General features: G+C 43.6%; 1 protein-coding gene across 6 annotated transcripts in view; it reads right to left on the bottom strand.

The window, feature by feature from the left end:
• Window positions 1–16,510, bottom strand: part of SYNRG (synergin gamma) — a 488,500-nt gene that overhangs the window by 345,331 nt on the left and 126,659 nt on the right. For 4 of the 6 annotated variants that reach the window (XM_077295517.1, XM_077295512.1, XM_077295514.1 and 1 more), the window contains exons 8-10: window positions 13,340–13,536; window positions 4,759–5,004; window positions 4,195–4,313 (exon numbers count right to left, since the gene is read on the bottom strand). In XM_077295517.1, coding sequence (XP_077151632.1) covers window positions 4,195–4,313; window positions 4,759–5,004; window positions 13,340–13,536 — 562 coding nt within the window. The remainder of the gene's footprint in view (window positions 1–4,194; window positions 4,314–4,758; window positions 5,005–13,339; window positions 13,537–16,510) is intronic. The other 2 variants (XM_077295513.1, XM_077295515.1) reach the window with 1 other exon arrangement.

Genomic DNA, 16,510 nt, shown 5'->3' with positions numbered 1-16,510 from the left:
AGACGGCATGTCAGCCCGCGGCGAGGCGCCGCCAGCGGCAGAAAGACCGCAGCACCCGCTGTTCTCCAGACGCCTGGATCTCTCCGGAGGCTCCTGTGTGTAAGGAGTGCGCTGTCGCAGGAGCCCTCCCAGCCCCCCACCACGTGATGAAGCTTAAGGTTAGAAGGGGGAGCTGTATGAAAGGAAGATGCAGGCACCCCAACACCATCTTCCCTTCAGGGGATGAGGAGAGGGACCGTCCGCCTCCTTCCATCACCGCTGTCTGAGCATTGGTGATGCCCGTGTACAGCCTAGGGTTTTGTTACCTCAGGTTGGACAGGGCTGAGTCCGGAAAGTGGTCCCACGTTGTGGGAGAGGATACATGGAGACAACACTCCACGTGCTCGCCCGTTGTTGCTTTGGGGAGATGGGACCCCTTCAAAAGGGTCCGTCGCCCCTGTCTCATTTTCAAGGTGAAGAGGAAAAAATGCAGGGGTCTGGAAACCAGACCTCTGCCTCCTTCAGACACTAAGCATGAACTGGGTTCACCTTCGGCCAGTGTCAGGGTGTATACGACGGAGGAGGGGCAAAACTTTTCTTTATGTTTACTTAGTGTCAGCCTCCTGGCGGCAGTAGCATACACCCACAGTCCTATGACCCCCCAATGAGACGAAGGAGAAGATTTTTCTTTAAACACAAATATATGTAAGTGATATCATGTTCCAATATAGAAAATTAAATTCTTGTCTGCTAGTCTTACATAGTGGAATTACCGTATTTTTCTGACCATAAGACACACTTTTTTTCCTACAAATTTGGGAGGAAAGTGTGGGTGCGTCTTATGGTAGGGATGCAGCATGTGGGGAGGGGGGCAGCAGTGAGTGGGATCGCACTGTTATCCCACTTCAGGAGGCAGAAAAACGTCCCCACTGCCGGGAATCAGTGCTGGGGAAACCATGTGGTCCCGATGATTAAGTGCAGTGAATATTCATTAGCTACTCCCCGCCCACCTATCAGCTGAGCAGTGAGCCAGGAGCAGCAAATGAATACTGCACATGGACATGCACATGCAGGGACACACATGGTTTCCTCAGCGCTGATTCCTGCAGCAGCTGGCGAGATCCCTGTGTCCAGGGGAGGAGGAGGCAGCAGCAGCAGGGTCCGGGGGAGAGGATATCGCTGCATACCTGCCTGGGCTGGACGCTGAGTGCTGTGCAGTGTGCACAAGGAGGACCTGTGATGTCAGAAGTGGGCGGGCTGGAGCATCACATGGCAGCACAGAGCCCTCCCTCTTCTTGACATTATCACAGGTCCTTCAGACTCCAACACTAGAATCTGCTGGCTTCCATTACCTGTGCTGTGGAAAGGCAACAAGAGGGAGGGCTCTGTGTGTGCAGTCATGGGATGCTTTTACCTCACCACAGTGTGGCTGGCTGCCACAATTAAGAGGTTAGTCTTTCCAAAACACAATAAAGCACTCTGCCACTCTTTTAGTTAACTATAACTCCCAGCATGTCATAGGATCTGCAGGACATGCTGGGAGTTATAGTTCTCCCATGGGATTTTAAAGCAGCACTCCAGTGTTATTTTGCAGTGCTGGAGTGGTGCTTTCAATATAAGCCCTGTGCCCCTATTCTTATACTCACCCTCCAGCATCTTCATATAGTACTTCACAGACACCACACTGGTCCCGCAGCTTCCAACATAATAACATACTATTACATATAATAACACCACATATAATAGTATGTTATTAAATATTTTACCACATTTTTTTTTGCTTCAAATATTTTTTTCTTTATTTTCCCCCTCTGAAACCTGGGTGCGCCTTATAGTCCGGTGCGTATTATAGTCCGAAAAATACGGTAATGGTTGTCCATAGTCACTTTCCCAGTTTCAGAAAACTCCTGTCCCCCAGCTGTTTCTTTTAATAAATGAAAAACAACAAAAAAACACACACACACACACACACACACGCACACACACACACACACACACACACGTCCATGAATTACCCACCCAATGTGCCAAAGCTAAGTCTCCACCATAGCTTGCAGTGCCTTTTATTGTTTGCAGTGCTGACAACACGTCCACAGCACTGTAAGCAATAACAGAGTTCAGTGGCTCCAAGTAGTTTGTGACATCAACTTGTGTAGTGCTTCAGGCTGTCGGCAGCCCTGCAGATCATGAGGCACCGGGAGCAGAAGCTGAGCGCTGGATCCAGGGAACTTCAGTAAAGCACAGTTTGTTTTGCTGAAAAACAAATTGCAACAGGGAAATAGAGGTTTTCCAAAACAGGAAAGCTCTTTCCTGACATAGGAAGTACTTGCGCCACCAATGTCGGGTCCCCATCTTTATTGCAGGCTTTGTATTGATCTGGGGAATCATGCTTCCAGATCATTTAGGCTGTAAAAACGAGACCCAACCCATTGTGAAACTGCATTTTTGCACCATGTTACTGAACTTGGATTTTTATTTCCAGTTTTGCAGTACATTGAATGGTAAAATGAATAAAATAGATGAAATACACTGGCGCTAAGATTAAAAATAGTAGCCACACAAGTGCTGCCGGTATAATAGACAGATACTGTGCCTACTCTGTCACAAAAATAAAAACAATTAAATAACGTAAAATACCGCGCTACAAGTGTCAAACCAAAACCTAAAAACAGGGTACCCTGATGAAGGAGTGCGGTTCACTCTGAAACGCGTCGGTTTGAATTGACCCTACCTAGTTTCCATAGGCCAGTGACGTCACACGCTGCTTGTCAGCGCCGGCCATCCTTCCTCGTGCATCCAGGGACGTCTCCGGCCGGGACGTCTCTGGCACTGCATGTAGCTCCATCAAGCCCCCGCCAGCAATCCCCGTTAGCGGTACCTGCTTCTACACACGCCAGTACACGCACGCTCAGACTGGTATGTGATTAGGGTTTGTCTCCAGCTACAAGCGAGCACCGCCATTTGCAGCTGATTGTGCCTTCTGCGGGTCCCGCATCTCAGCTCCCTGGAGTAAATCAGCAGTTCGGGACCGGGCACACACCGTCATACACCCCCGTACATTAGAAAGGTAAGCGCATCCACGATTCTCAGGCACTGTTTACGGCTATACCAGGATCGCGTGTTTTAGCTGTGTACAGCATCAGTGTGCAGGTGTTACATAGGTTATAGGCTTTGTGTGTTTTATTCTAATATTCCTCTTTCCTCTCGTACCTAATGTATTTCAATTATTGAGTGTGGTTTGGAAATCAGTTATTCTGTACAGTAGGGTACATTTGCAACCTCTGCAGACGGACTAGTGCGGTGACACACACTATCACACACGGCCTGTTTTTAGGTTTTGGTTTGACACTTGTAGCGCGGTATTTTACGTTATTTAATTGGTAAAATGAATAGTTTAACTCAAAACTACAACTCATTCTGCAAAAAGTAAGCCTTCATATGGCTATGTCGACAGAAAAATACAAAGTTATGGCTGTTAGTACAAAGGGGAGAAAAAAAACAAAAGCGCAAAAAAAAAGCGCAAAAATGGAAAGTCACCCAGTCGGGACAGGGTTAATGACAATTATGAATATGGTAAATACAGAAAAAGCAGTGGAGGGGTGAAGTAACTTCAATAAACTTATTTTAGAATTTAGTTTAGTTGACTAAGCCTTATCAATACATATCATAAAGGACACAAGAATGTTTTACTAGTGCCATCTTAAAAAAAAAAAAAAAAAAGCTACATAAAGACAGTGAACTGGAGATCAAATTTGGTATTGAGATCAATTCTATTTGCGAGGTGATGCTGATGTAGATGACAAGCCGCTGAGCCCACCAATTGGCGTCAGCGATCACGTGCAAAGTAGTAGAGATGTCACCACTGCAGGACGTACATAAAGAAGACAGGCGCGGCAGCAGAGATTCATTGCTGGACCTGCAGAGGGTTGAGCAATTTCGATTACGATTTTATACAGAGCAATCAAATTAAAGCCATTGAAATAAAAAACCCTTTTCAACAACATGTAGTTGTTCTGCTCTCAGGTGATTCATTAATTTAACGTATTGGACAGGTTTCCTACATACATCTAAAACAAAAAAAACAAATAAAAATGATGTCTCGACCGTTTCCAAAAGACACATAACAATTTTAGTTACACTTAGGTGTAGGGTTGTAGATACTTCAAAATTATATAACAATGGAACCAGAAATTATTTAAAATAGTGGCTTCTTACCTGCTATAAGAATTGGTGGATTTTGCACTATTACTCTGGAAATCAGAGAACGAATCGTCAATGGATCCAGATTTTGAAGCATCTTGAAAGTCTTGGAAATCATCATCAGTTTTAAAAAGCTATACAAAGCAACAATAAAGACACTTGTGAGACAGCTCCTTTTAGATCTCATGATCAACATGCCAACCGTTTGGTTTATTAGAAGTATTTTATCAATACTGTCTAATTCTCAAAAGTTCAGTTCCACTCGCAGCCGTTAGAGGCAGATGATGACTGAATAAAACACACATTTTCTGCCAGGAAAGATGTAGGCTCAGCTCCTGAGCCAGCATCAAAGACAAGGACCTGACATTAGATATACCAGTATGTCCAATATCAGTAAGTGGTTAACAGTCCTGTAACGGAACACTGAATTTTCTGAAGTAGTAACTATAGTATGAGACTCTAGAACTTCTGCTTTTTTTTATGAATAAGCCTTACATTAATTATTTTGAAATCAGTTTCTTGGTTAAATTTTAATTCTTACATTCCATTCGCGAGACCAAAAGTAACACTGGTGCCTACCGGTTGAGTGAATGATGATGGCATGAAAGAGTGCTGTGTGGAATCGCCTAGAGCAGATGACGTACTCTTCATTGTAACTGTTGGCTGGCCAACTTCAAGAGGCTTAGTAACAGAAAGCCTTGATGGGGTAACATGTAGATGATCCACTGCAGTTGGAAAACTAGTTGGAAAGCTACTTAAAGTTGGTATAGGTGCAGATGTAAACTGATTCAGTACTTCCATATTCATCGCACAGTCCCCTCTCTGCTTTGCAAAAATAAATAGAAGTTAAAATTATTGATCATGTCTATTAAATCTGATTCAAGAGGTTTACAATTGTTAATGTATGTTTTGTCTGTTAGTCAGCATAATGAAAAAATAAAATCGGTTTTACCTTATTTTTCGGACTATGAGATGCACTTTTTTTTCTCCAAAAATGTGGAGGAAAATGGGGGATGCGTCTTATAGTCCAGATGTACTGGTTCTGGCTATCGTTGGGAGGTGGGGGAGCGGTTTCGGCAGAGCAGGGGGTCACAGAGACAGGAGCCGGCTACTGCGGCTAACTCCTGTGCCCACTGCTAAAGAGAAATGAATATTCACTGCATTCCATACCCATGGGCGTGGAGGACAATGAATATTCATATTTCTTAATGACAACCTGGTATGATTGGACCCATCCTTACCCTGGTATGATTGGCTCCAAACCCCGCTCCTGGTGTGCATGGCCTAATCCTTATGATTAGCCCCCACCCACTCACCCCCATCCTGTTATGCACGGTCCCATCAGAAAACATTAAAAAAACAAACCATTATACTTACCTTCCCGGCGCTCCCTTGCAGCGTCCTGTTCTGAAAAAAAGAAACTGCTTTATGCTTGTAAGCAGGGCATGGCACGGACGTTATGCGCTGCTCACAAGCAGAGCACATCTGCCGGAATACTCAATGCTCTGCACGCTGGGACTGTGTGACCGCAAAGCAGTGAGTATTGCTTGCTCTCTAGCGAGCACAGTGTCAGCCGGAGACTTAATGCTGCTGCCGGCGGTCACGTGTGCCACTACTTAAGAGAAATGAATATTCATGGATTGGGGTGAATGTTCATTTCTTCTAAGTATCGGCACACGTGACTGCCGGCAGCAGCAAGAATTCTTCAGCTGACTCTGTGCTCGCTAGAGAGCAAGGAATACTCACTGCTTTGCTTGCACACAGTCCCGGCGTGCAGAGCATTGAGTATTTCAGCAGCTGTGCTCTGCTTGTGAGAAGCGCATTATGTCCTTGCCATGCGCTGCTTACAAGCATAAAGCAGTTGCTGGCAGCGGAACAAGATGCTGTGAAGGAGCGCCGGGAAGGTGAGTATATTGGTTTGCTTTTTTTAATGTTTTCTGATGGGGCCAGGCATGCCAGGATGAGGGCCAATCATAAGGATGGGGCCATGCATACCAGGAGCGGGGTTGGAGGCCAATCATACCAGAATAAGTAAGCCTACATACACAAGCAGAAGTCTTTGCTGCAGGTATTAAAAAAAATCAATTTTATTGAGAAAAAAATATATATTTTTGATAAAAATACTTAGACTACACATGGGGAAAAAAAGACTGAAAACAACACCCACAGGTAATCAGTCTTGAATATACTTATTACTAAAAAAAAATGAAAAGAATTTTTTCATTCACATTCATAACCCGTAGGTCAACAACAATATATAACACCCAAAAATATTTCGGCTGATTTTTCCTAACCACAATAGCTTCACATGATAACATTTAATGCATGCACAGTAGGGTGCCAAGGTAAAAATTAGGAAGCAAGTTTTTGAAGGTCTTACCTCCTAATTTTATTCCTTTTTGGTCATAGATATTTTATAATTTTCTTTTTTTTTTTTTAAGATTAGTTATCATTTACTGGTTGCTCAATGGCACATCATATTGCAGTTTTAAATGTCTGTTTAGAATTTATCGTCATGCATATCCCGTGTTATCTGTGGTATGTTATGCCATTTACCGATCAGATTAATTGATTTTATATTTTGATAGATTGGGCATTTCTGAACGCGGCAATACCAAGTGTGTGTGTAAATTTTTCTGTGTGTGCGGGCGTGTGATTTTTCTGTATTTTCATGACTATGAAAATTGGACATTCACACTGAAGGCATCAAAACTATGAATTAACACATGTGGAATTATATACTTAGCAAAAAAGTGTGAAACAACTAAAAATATGTCTTACAATCTAGGTTCTTCAAAGTGGCCACCTTTTGCTTTGATGACTGCTTTTCACACTCTTGGCATTTTCTTGATGAGATTCAAGAAGTAGTCACTGGAAATGGTCTTCCAACAATCTTGAAGGAGTTCCCAGAGATGCTTAGCACTTGTTGGCCCTTTTGCCTTCACTCTGCAGTCCAGCTCACCCTAAACCTTCTCGATTGGGTTCAGGTCTGGTGACTGTGGAGGCCAGGTCATCTGGCGTAACAACCCCATCACTCTCCTTCTTGGTCAAATAGCCCTTACACAGCCTGGAGTTGTGTTTGGGGTCATTGTCCTGTTGAAAAATAAATGATGGTCCAACTAAACGCAAACCAGATGGAATAGCATGCCACAGCAAGATGCTGTGGTAGCCATGCTGGTTCAGTATGCCTTCAATTTTGAATACATCCCCAACAGTGTCACCAGCAAAGCACCTCCACACCATCACACCTCCTCCTCCATGCTTCACGGTGGGAACCAGGCATGTAGAGTCCATCCGTTCACCTTTTCTGTGTCTCACAAAGACACGGTGGTTGGAACCAAAGATCTCAAATTTTGACTCATCAGACCAAAGCACAGATTTCCACTGGTCTAATGTCCATTCCTTGTGTTCTTTAGCCCAAACAAGTCTCTTCTGCTCGTTGCGTCCTTAGCAGTGGTTTCCTAGCAGCTATTTTACCATGAAGGCCTGCTGCACAAAGTCTCCTCTTAACAGTTGTTGTAGAGATGTGTCTGCTGCTAGAACTCTGTGTGGCATTGACCTGGTCTCCAATCTGAGCTGCTATTAACCTGCAATTTCTGAGGCTGGTGACTCGGATAAACTTATCCTCAGAAGCAGAGGTGACTCTTGGTCTTCCTTTCCTGGGGCAGTCCTCGTGTGAGCCAGTTTCTTTGTAGCGCTTGATGGTTTTGCAACTGCACTTGGGGACACTTTCAAAGTTTTCCCAAATTTTCGGACTGAAAAACCTTCATTTCTTAAAGTAATGATGGCCACTCATTTTTCTTTACTTAGAATTTGTATTATGGCAAGAAAAAAGCAGCTAACAGTCTACTCAGTAGGACTATCAGCTGTGTATCCACCAGACTTCTGCTCAACACAAATGGCCCAAACCCATTTATAAGGCAAGAAATTCCACTTATTAAACCTGACAGGGCACACCTGTGAAGTGAAAACCATTCCCAGTGACTACCTCTTGAAGCTCATGAAGAGAATGCCAAGAGTGTGCAAAGCAGTCATCAAAGCAAAAGGTGGCTACTTTGAAGAACCTAGAATATAAGACATTTTCAGTTGTTCCACACTTTTTTGTTAAGAATATTATTCCACATGTGTTATTTCATAGTTATGATTCCTTCAGTGTGAATTTACAATTTTCATAGTCTTGAAAATATAGAAAAATCTTTAAATGAGAAGGTGTGTCCACACTTTTGGTCTGTACTGTATATATATGCCAAAAGGAACATATTTGAGAGGTAAGACTTACCAAATTGCAAAGTTCATTTTTCCTTGGCACCCAAATGCACAGCACTTAAAATATATTTTGGGTCATTCCATATCAAGTGATCCAGATATGAATATTTTTTTTTACCTGACATCTTTAGTTCTTTTTTATCTTTTGTTTTTATGAAGTACAACTTTAGTTAATTACAAATTAAAAGTTTTGAATTTTTTTCTTCATCAGTTAATTTTTTACAGATTTCTAAAGTTTCAAAAAAGCGCGAATTTTGGCCTGGTATGGCCTTACATTTTTTATCATATCTCGGGCTAGAATTAAGATAAAGAGTTGGGAGAGGCATCATTTTTCTCAGAACGGTACCGGCTTTCATTTGATATGTCACAAGACTATGTTTCTTTATATTTTGTTTTAGAGAAATCAAATGAAAAAATTTGATGCACAATTCTGAAAAAAACTGTTTTAAAATTGTGAAATCATGCATGTATGTTACTTGTGTCCTTGTTTATATTTGTACAGGGATTCAACTTGGGATCTATCAAATTTGTATATTTTTTTTAAGCCTTGAATCATCTGATTTTATGTTTGTGTGAGTTTCTTCCTTATTTCTTTTCAAATTACAACTTATTGCATTCAACATTTATATGTAACAATAAAGAAACACAAAAAACAAATACCGAAGTGCCAGAATAAATACATCTTAATCATCAAAACACAACTTGCTCAGCATTTTCAACCTGAATTCATTGAACAAGCCAAAAGATAAAAGGTGATCACATCCACAAGTGTGGTTTTCTAAATACAGTCTCGTCCTAATTATATGTTAAAAACAAGATTAAAAGAACCAATATCTTTACGACCTATTTATACGTGTAATAATTTGTTTCTATTATATCACTAAACATGTCATTTATTAAGTGTTTAAGAAGAATAGTACAGAAAAAATATGAACTAATCAAACAATTAATAGTAGGTTTTTACACTGGCCTTTTATCATCAATGTGTCCCTTCTAGTGGGTGAAATGTGATCTTGTCCATAAGCGCTCACTAGCAATGGCAGTTTCCTTTTGTGTCAGAGTATGTGTGGCCTCTCATGGTGCTCGGCTCCACCCGAGTTAATATCTGATTTTTGTTCACTTTTACAATGTCTGGTTTTCTTGGATACACAAAGGATGGCGCTGGACCAGAAGGTGAAGAAAAGTCACTTCTTCATTTTCACAATCTTTAGAGAGTCCAGTAGCCACCAGCGCCGATCATATTCACAGGTCACATAGCCAGTTGTGTCATCCATTGCTGATCTTGTGCCGCCTTCTACCACTTCATGGATGTCACTGTCTTTATTTCCACTACATGGGATGACAGTCCGGTATTGGGCAGTCCATGTGATGGATTCTGCTTCCTGTAACCGATGTTATAACAAACTCTCCTCCTCTTTGGAGTCCTGGTTCGTACAATACATGAACTGGATGTTAAGAGTATTTTTCTCCCTACATTTGAGGAGTTGCCTGGGTGATAAGATTTGGTGTGAATACGGTCTGTGGAGGCTGGAGCTGCCGGCCTGTCATCTGCTCTGCAGTCACCGTCTACCCCTGGTCATTCTCAGCCCTAACAAAGCTTCTCCTCTGTCCTCTCCTGCTTCAAAGCTTTAAAACACAATAAAATAATACCATAACATCTAAAAATCATGGATTATTTGGTAAATATAGACCCCACACTTCTACACCACAGGCTGAACAGATCTGAATTTGAGATTTTCGAACTGACACTGTAATAGTTTTATTTTTTAAAATATGATCCCATCACGATCCCAACTTGTATTTTGGTACAGATGTGGCTAGGAGCATATCAAGTACATGTGCAGTTTTCAAATTTTTTTAAATTAAACTTTTTTTGGGAAATGCGTTTTAAAGTATTGCGTTTGCTTTCGCATGGGTAAAATATTATTAAAGATACTCTTGTGACATATCTGATCAAAGCCTGTACAGTTCTGAGTAGAATGGTGTTTATTTGGTTACTCTATCTTTCTTCTAGCCTGAGTTATGAGGAGAAATGTAAAGGCAGGCAACACCGAAATTCGCACTTTTTCCAAACTTTGAAAATCAATGAAAAAAAATTAAAATATCTAGAATTTTTTTTCTTCACATTTTGCATTCTCTGACACACTATTACCAAATAACAAAATCTCAAAAGAATAAAAAATATAGAGGTAAAAATCATTGGTTCACTTGACATGGAATGACCCTTTTACAAATTAATGCTAGTGTATTTGATCAATAACCAAACCATGTTGCAGAGAAATCCCTGATTAATCTGGCTAGAAGCCTAGAATGCTGGCTACACATAGCAATTTTTTGTCTGTGTTTAATACAAAAGAGAGGCTATAGAAGACCCATATATAATCCATTGCAAGAAGGTCATTACTTAATCTGGTTAAATGCCTCGTGTACTAAAGTGCCAATAGAATCACAAAATGCATAGTACTATTTAGAAAAAAGACAACAAATAAGCCGTAAGGATACAAATGGAGTCAAATGGTTAAAAGAGGATAAAGTCATGACCTGTAAGTGTAGTCCGGGCCCCGACACGCGTTTTAAGTTTAAGCTTCTTCCTGGGGCTGTCTGTATGGTGAGGGTAGGTGGACGTTGGTCTATTTATAGTGCTGCTTATTCATTGGTGACAGCGGTACAGATGCTGCACTTTTGCCAGGATACCGGAAGTCAGGGCACCTCGGACCTGCATCACATTCCACATGGTCACACCCCATCCGACGCATCAGAAGAAGGAATGACTGAATGCGGAGGTACAGACGCGTTGATGAAGCAACACGATACCGGAAGCCAAGAGAAAGCGCGCGCCGCTCTAGGTAGGAGATTGCTAATAAGAGGTGTCTCAGATTTCAAGTGATCCCCATAGTAACCCATTAGGAATCTTAGTGGACGCTATTGGGGGATAAGGTTAGTGAATGTATACAAGTCTAGGATTACGATGTCAATGGTGTCAGGTCATACCACGGGGAGTGACACACAAAAGCATTCAATACAAATATAATGGACATAAATAACAAACATATAGAAAAGGATAGCTGGTGAGGTGTAAATACCAGAATAAGGATGGGACCATGCATACCAGGACCGGGATGGGGCCAATCTTACCAGGTTATGGATGGGGCCCTGCATACCAGGATAGGGATGGAGCATACATACTAGGACGAGATGGGGGACCCTGCATACTAGGATAGGGATAAGGGGGACATGCAAACCAGGATAGGGATGAGGAGACCATGCATACCAGGATAGGGATAAGGGGGGCATGCATACCAGGATAGGGATAAGGGGGGCATGCATACCAGGATGGGGATGAGGGAGCCATGCATACCAGGATGGGGATGAGGGAGACATGCTTATCAGGGTAGAGATGAGGGAGCCATGCATACCAGGATGGGGATGAGGGAGCCATGCATACCAGGGTAGGGATGAGGGACCCATGCATACCAGGATGGGGATGAGGGAGCCATGCATACTAGGACAAGATGGGGCCCTCCACACAAGGATAGGGATGGGGCCCTGCATACCAGGATAGGGATGGGGCCATGCATACTAGGAAGTGATGGGGACCCTGCATACCAGTATAGAGATGATTGCGATCATTCCTGCCAGGATAGGGATAAGGGGGGCATGCATACCAGGATGGGGATGAGGGAGCCATACAAACCAGGATGGGGATGAGGAAGCCATGCATACCAGGAAGGGGATGAGGGAGCCATGCATACCAGGATAGGGATGAGGGAACCATGCATACCAGGATAGGGATGAGGGGGCCATGCATACCAGGATAAGGATGAGGGAGACATGAATACCAGGATAGGGATGAGGGAGCCATGCATACCAGGATAGGGATGAGGGAGCCATGCATACCAGGATAGGGATGAGGGGGCAATGCATACTAGGATAGGGATGAGAGAGCCATGCATACCAGGGTAGGCACGAGGGAGCCATGAATACCAGGATAGGGATGGGGCCCTACATACCAGGATAGGGATGGGGCCATGCATACTAGGACGAGATGGGGACCCTGCTTACCAGTATAGGGATGACTGCGATCATTCCTGCCAGGATAGGCATGAGGAGGCCATGCATACCAGGCCAGGGATGAGGAGGCTTGCATACCATGATGGGGATGAGGGCCATGCATACCAGGAGAGGGATGAGGGAGCCATGCATACCAGGATATGGATGAGGGAGCCATGCATACCAGGATATGGATGAGGGAGCCATGCATACCAGGATAGGGATGAGGGAGCCATGCATAGCAGGGTAGAGATGAGGGGGCCATGCATACCAGTATAGGGATGAGGGAGCCATGCATACCAGGATGGAGATTAGGGGGACCATATATACTAGGACAAGGGATATTAAGTACAGAATTGACCACATTTTTTCCTTACATTTTTTCTTCTTAATTTCCACCTCTAAAACCTAGGTGCGTCCTATCGTCTGAAAAATATGGTACTCCCTTCTCAAAGGTGTAGCGATTCCTCTCTGACGCAGACCCTGGTCACTGGGTCCATAGACATCACAAGTCACTGAGCCCAGTGACAGATTTCAGGGGTGAAGTGAACTGAAGTTAGACCTTTGGTGGGGGGGGGCTGGGTGTGAGTAACTGATTTTATTTTTCCCTAGTGCTCATTACTGTGCATTAAAACATTGAAAACGGAAAACCCCTGTAAAGTGACTCTTAATTTTAAATATTATGCAATTGATATGTTAATAAAAAAAATCATCAGAGAACATAACAACCAGAGCACCAGGTGTCCCACAAAGATTTACGAAATAACGTCCTGGAAGACTTAAAAGGGCACCCATGAACTACCTCAGTAATTTCTAGCATTTAGAAGACCCCGATAAGAGTTACCTGTGTAATGCCAATCATAGCAAGGACAATGTAGAGCTCTTCTTTAGTAAGTTTCCCAGGAGTTGTCTTATTTGCCATTGCCCAAATCTGCCCTAAAGTTTCTCGAGGAAGGCCAGAGGATAGGAGAATTGGATACAACTTGGTTGTGTCTATTCCTGATGTGGAAAGTGTGGACTCTAAAATACTTCTGTAAAGATCTATTGGAAGAAAAATTAAATGGATAGATAGCAAGGAAAGCTATTTTTTCATGTAAGAAAAAAAAAAAAAGATGAAAATGTGACTAATTTAAAACATGGCTTGGCACCTAAAATGTATTTTTTAACTAGTACGTATCTTTCCACTTTTGCAATTTGCTTTATTACAATATACCCTACACTTTGCTCTCTGTCTAAATTTTTTTTCTTTACTGTACTTCCTGTGATTCTTTGAGAGGAGTCTCAAACGTGACAAAACAGAGTCCATCATCGAGGATCCAGGAGGTCTCCTCTGGGGGCAGCGATACAAGAAACTAGTGAGTACAGGGAGTGAGTGCAGCTCCAGCCTCCTGTGATGTCATATTTCAGACTTCTCTCAAACAAAAAGTCAAAGGAAGTACAGCATTTAAAAAAAAAAAAAAAAAAAAACACATTTAGGGACTAGGTAGATCGTGTGGTATTGAGTAATAAATAGTGTTGAGCATTCCGATACCGCAAGTATCGGGTATCGGCCGATACTAGCGGTATCGGAATTCCGATACCGGGATTCCGATACTTGCCGCGTATCGGATACCGGAATCGGAAGTTCCCAGATTCAAAATGCAGAAATTCAGCCAATGAGAATGATTTCAAGTGTGGGCACATCCTGTTCAGCATGGAGGGCATGAAACTACTGGCATGGCTGTGATTGGCTGCTGAAATGATGTCATGATGCAGTTTAAAAGTCGCTGGCGCCATTTTGCGATCACTCTGCTGTGAATTCAGTTAGTGACAGGACGCTGTTTGCTGACTGAGGGACAGTTTAGAGATAGCGATTTGCTTCTTTGTGCTTTCCAAAGGCTAATTTAGCAACCGCTGTGTTCACCTACTATTCACCTTCCTTTTGCCTTGTAGCGCTGTTTTCACAGCGATCTGCAAGGTCTCTCTGTGTGTGTGTGTGTGAGTGCAGCCCACTCTCTAGTCTGAGTGCAGCCACATAGGCCATCCATAGCTGGTTGTATTCAGTTCAGGGAGGGTGGTTCATTGCCTCATACAGTACTGTTCTCTTTTTTTTTTTTTTTTTTTTCCAAGTAGTGTAGTCTGCTGCTAATTTATTCAAAAAAATCCTATTAGTGTCTTTCCACCCGTCTCCAGCTAATTTGTGGAAAAACACTACATAGGATAAAGTAGAGGAGGATTTTTGGGCCTTGCAGCGCCGTTTACGGCTGTCTGCACGGTCTCCGTGTGACTGCAGCTCGCCCTGTAGTCTGTGAGCAGCCGTAGCTTGGTTGTCTCCAGCTCAGGGTTGTTCACTGCGTCATACCGCCAAATCAATTTTCATTTTGTTTTCAAGTAGTGTAGTCTGCTGCTAATTAATTTAAAAAAATCCTATTAGTGTCTTTCCACCCGTCTCCAGCTAATTTGTGGAAAAACACTACATAGGATAAAGTAGAGGAGGGTTTTTGGGCCTTGCAGCGCCGTTTACGGCTGTCTGCACGGTCTCCGTGTGACTGCAGCTCGCCCTGTAGTCTGTGAGCAGCCGTAGCTTGGTTGTCTCCAGCTCAGGGTTGTTCACTGCGTCATACCGCCAAATCAATTTTCATTTTGTTTTCAAGTAGTGTAGTCTGCTGCTAATTAATTTAAAAAAATCCTATTAGTGTCTTTCCACCCGTCTCCAGCTAATTTGTGGAAAAACACTACATAGGATAAAGTAGAGGAGGGTTTTTGGGCCTTGCAGCGCCGTTTACGGCTGTCTGCACGGTCTCCGTGTGACTGCAGCTCTATCCGTTGTCAGTTCAGCCCCAAAAAAATAAATAATAAAGTTCACCAAACACACCAGTTACACCACTTTACATTTGTGTAGGCCACATTAGCTCATATTCAAGTCTAGTCCACACTTTAGAAAATTAGTGTGTCTTATACCTGTTAGGAGGAGTTGCTCAGGAATAAGCACACAAAGCCGTTAGTACTTTTCTGCTTATCTTTATCAGTCAACCAAGATGAAGAAGGCAGTGAGTAAGGCACGTGGGCGTGGGCGTGGGCGCGGAGCAGGGAGGGGACGTGGGGATTCTGTGCCTGCTGCGGGCACCGGTGAGTCATCAGCACCCACTTTCACGAGGGAACAGTCGTTCATGCGCAGCTTTGTCGCCGAGCGCCGTACACCGCTGCTGCGTCAAGACCAAATTGAAGCCGTTGTGGGATGGATGGCAGCTAATGCATCAACTTCCATTAGTGCCACATCCTCTCAGACACAGAGCACTGGAGAGCAGCCATCTGTCTCTTCACCACCTGCAAAATTGCCCAGGCAGACAGAGATCCCAGGACAGGAGCAGTCTCTACTTCTGTTCTCTGAATCATCTCTTGGCTTGGAAACAGGGGGCCAGCCAAGCAGCATTGGAGAAATGGAAGAAGAGGCAGGGTGCAGTGATGCCCAACCGCTTTTTCTGTCTTCCTCTGAAGAGGCGGGTGGGCCAGTGGCTCCGGTCACCACCTCGCAGGCCGCATCAGCTGATGATGACACTCAGGTGCCACTTACTGGTGCGTGCTCTGCTGCTGAGACTACCCAGGAGGAGCAGTTGGGGGCAGAGGGTAGTGTAGATGATGAGGTCCTTGACCCATCTTGGCGTCAGGGACAGGAAGGTGGTGGGAGCAGCTCTGAGGAAGAGATTCCCCGTACGGCCCAAAGAGGGAGAGGGAGGGGGAAGACTGCGGATCCTGCAGCCTCCGCTTTGGCACCCGTAAGGAGCATGTCTCTTCCAAAAGTCAAAAGGGGGGCTCCCAAGACTTGCAGTGCCTGGTCCTTTTTTGACCCAGTTGCAGATGACATTTGCTATGTCAGATGCAAGGTGTGTCATCAAAAAATCAAAAGAGGTCAAAAAGTCGCCAACCTCAATACCTCCAACATGTGGAAACATGTGCGCAACAGGCACCCGGCGGAGTTAGACAAACACACTGAAGAGCTAGGCCAACCAACAGCGGCAGCTACCACCTCTTCAGC

Source organism: Ranitomeya variabilis, chromosome 3, assembly GCF_051348905.1.
Source record: "Ranitomeya variabilis isolate aRanVar5 chromosome 3, aRanVar5.hap1, whole genome shotgun sequence".
NCBI classification, from domain to species: domain Eukaryota; kingdom Metazoa; phylum Chordata; class Amphibia; order Anura; family Dendrobatidae; genus Ranitomeya; species Ranitomeya variabilis.
This window is presented reverse-complemented; position numbering and strand designations above follow the sequence as displayed.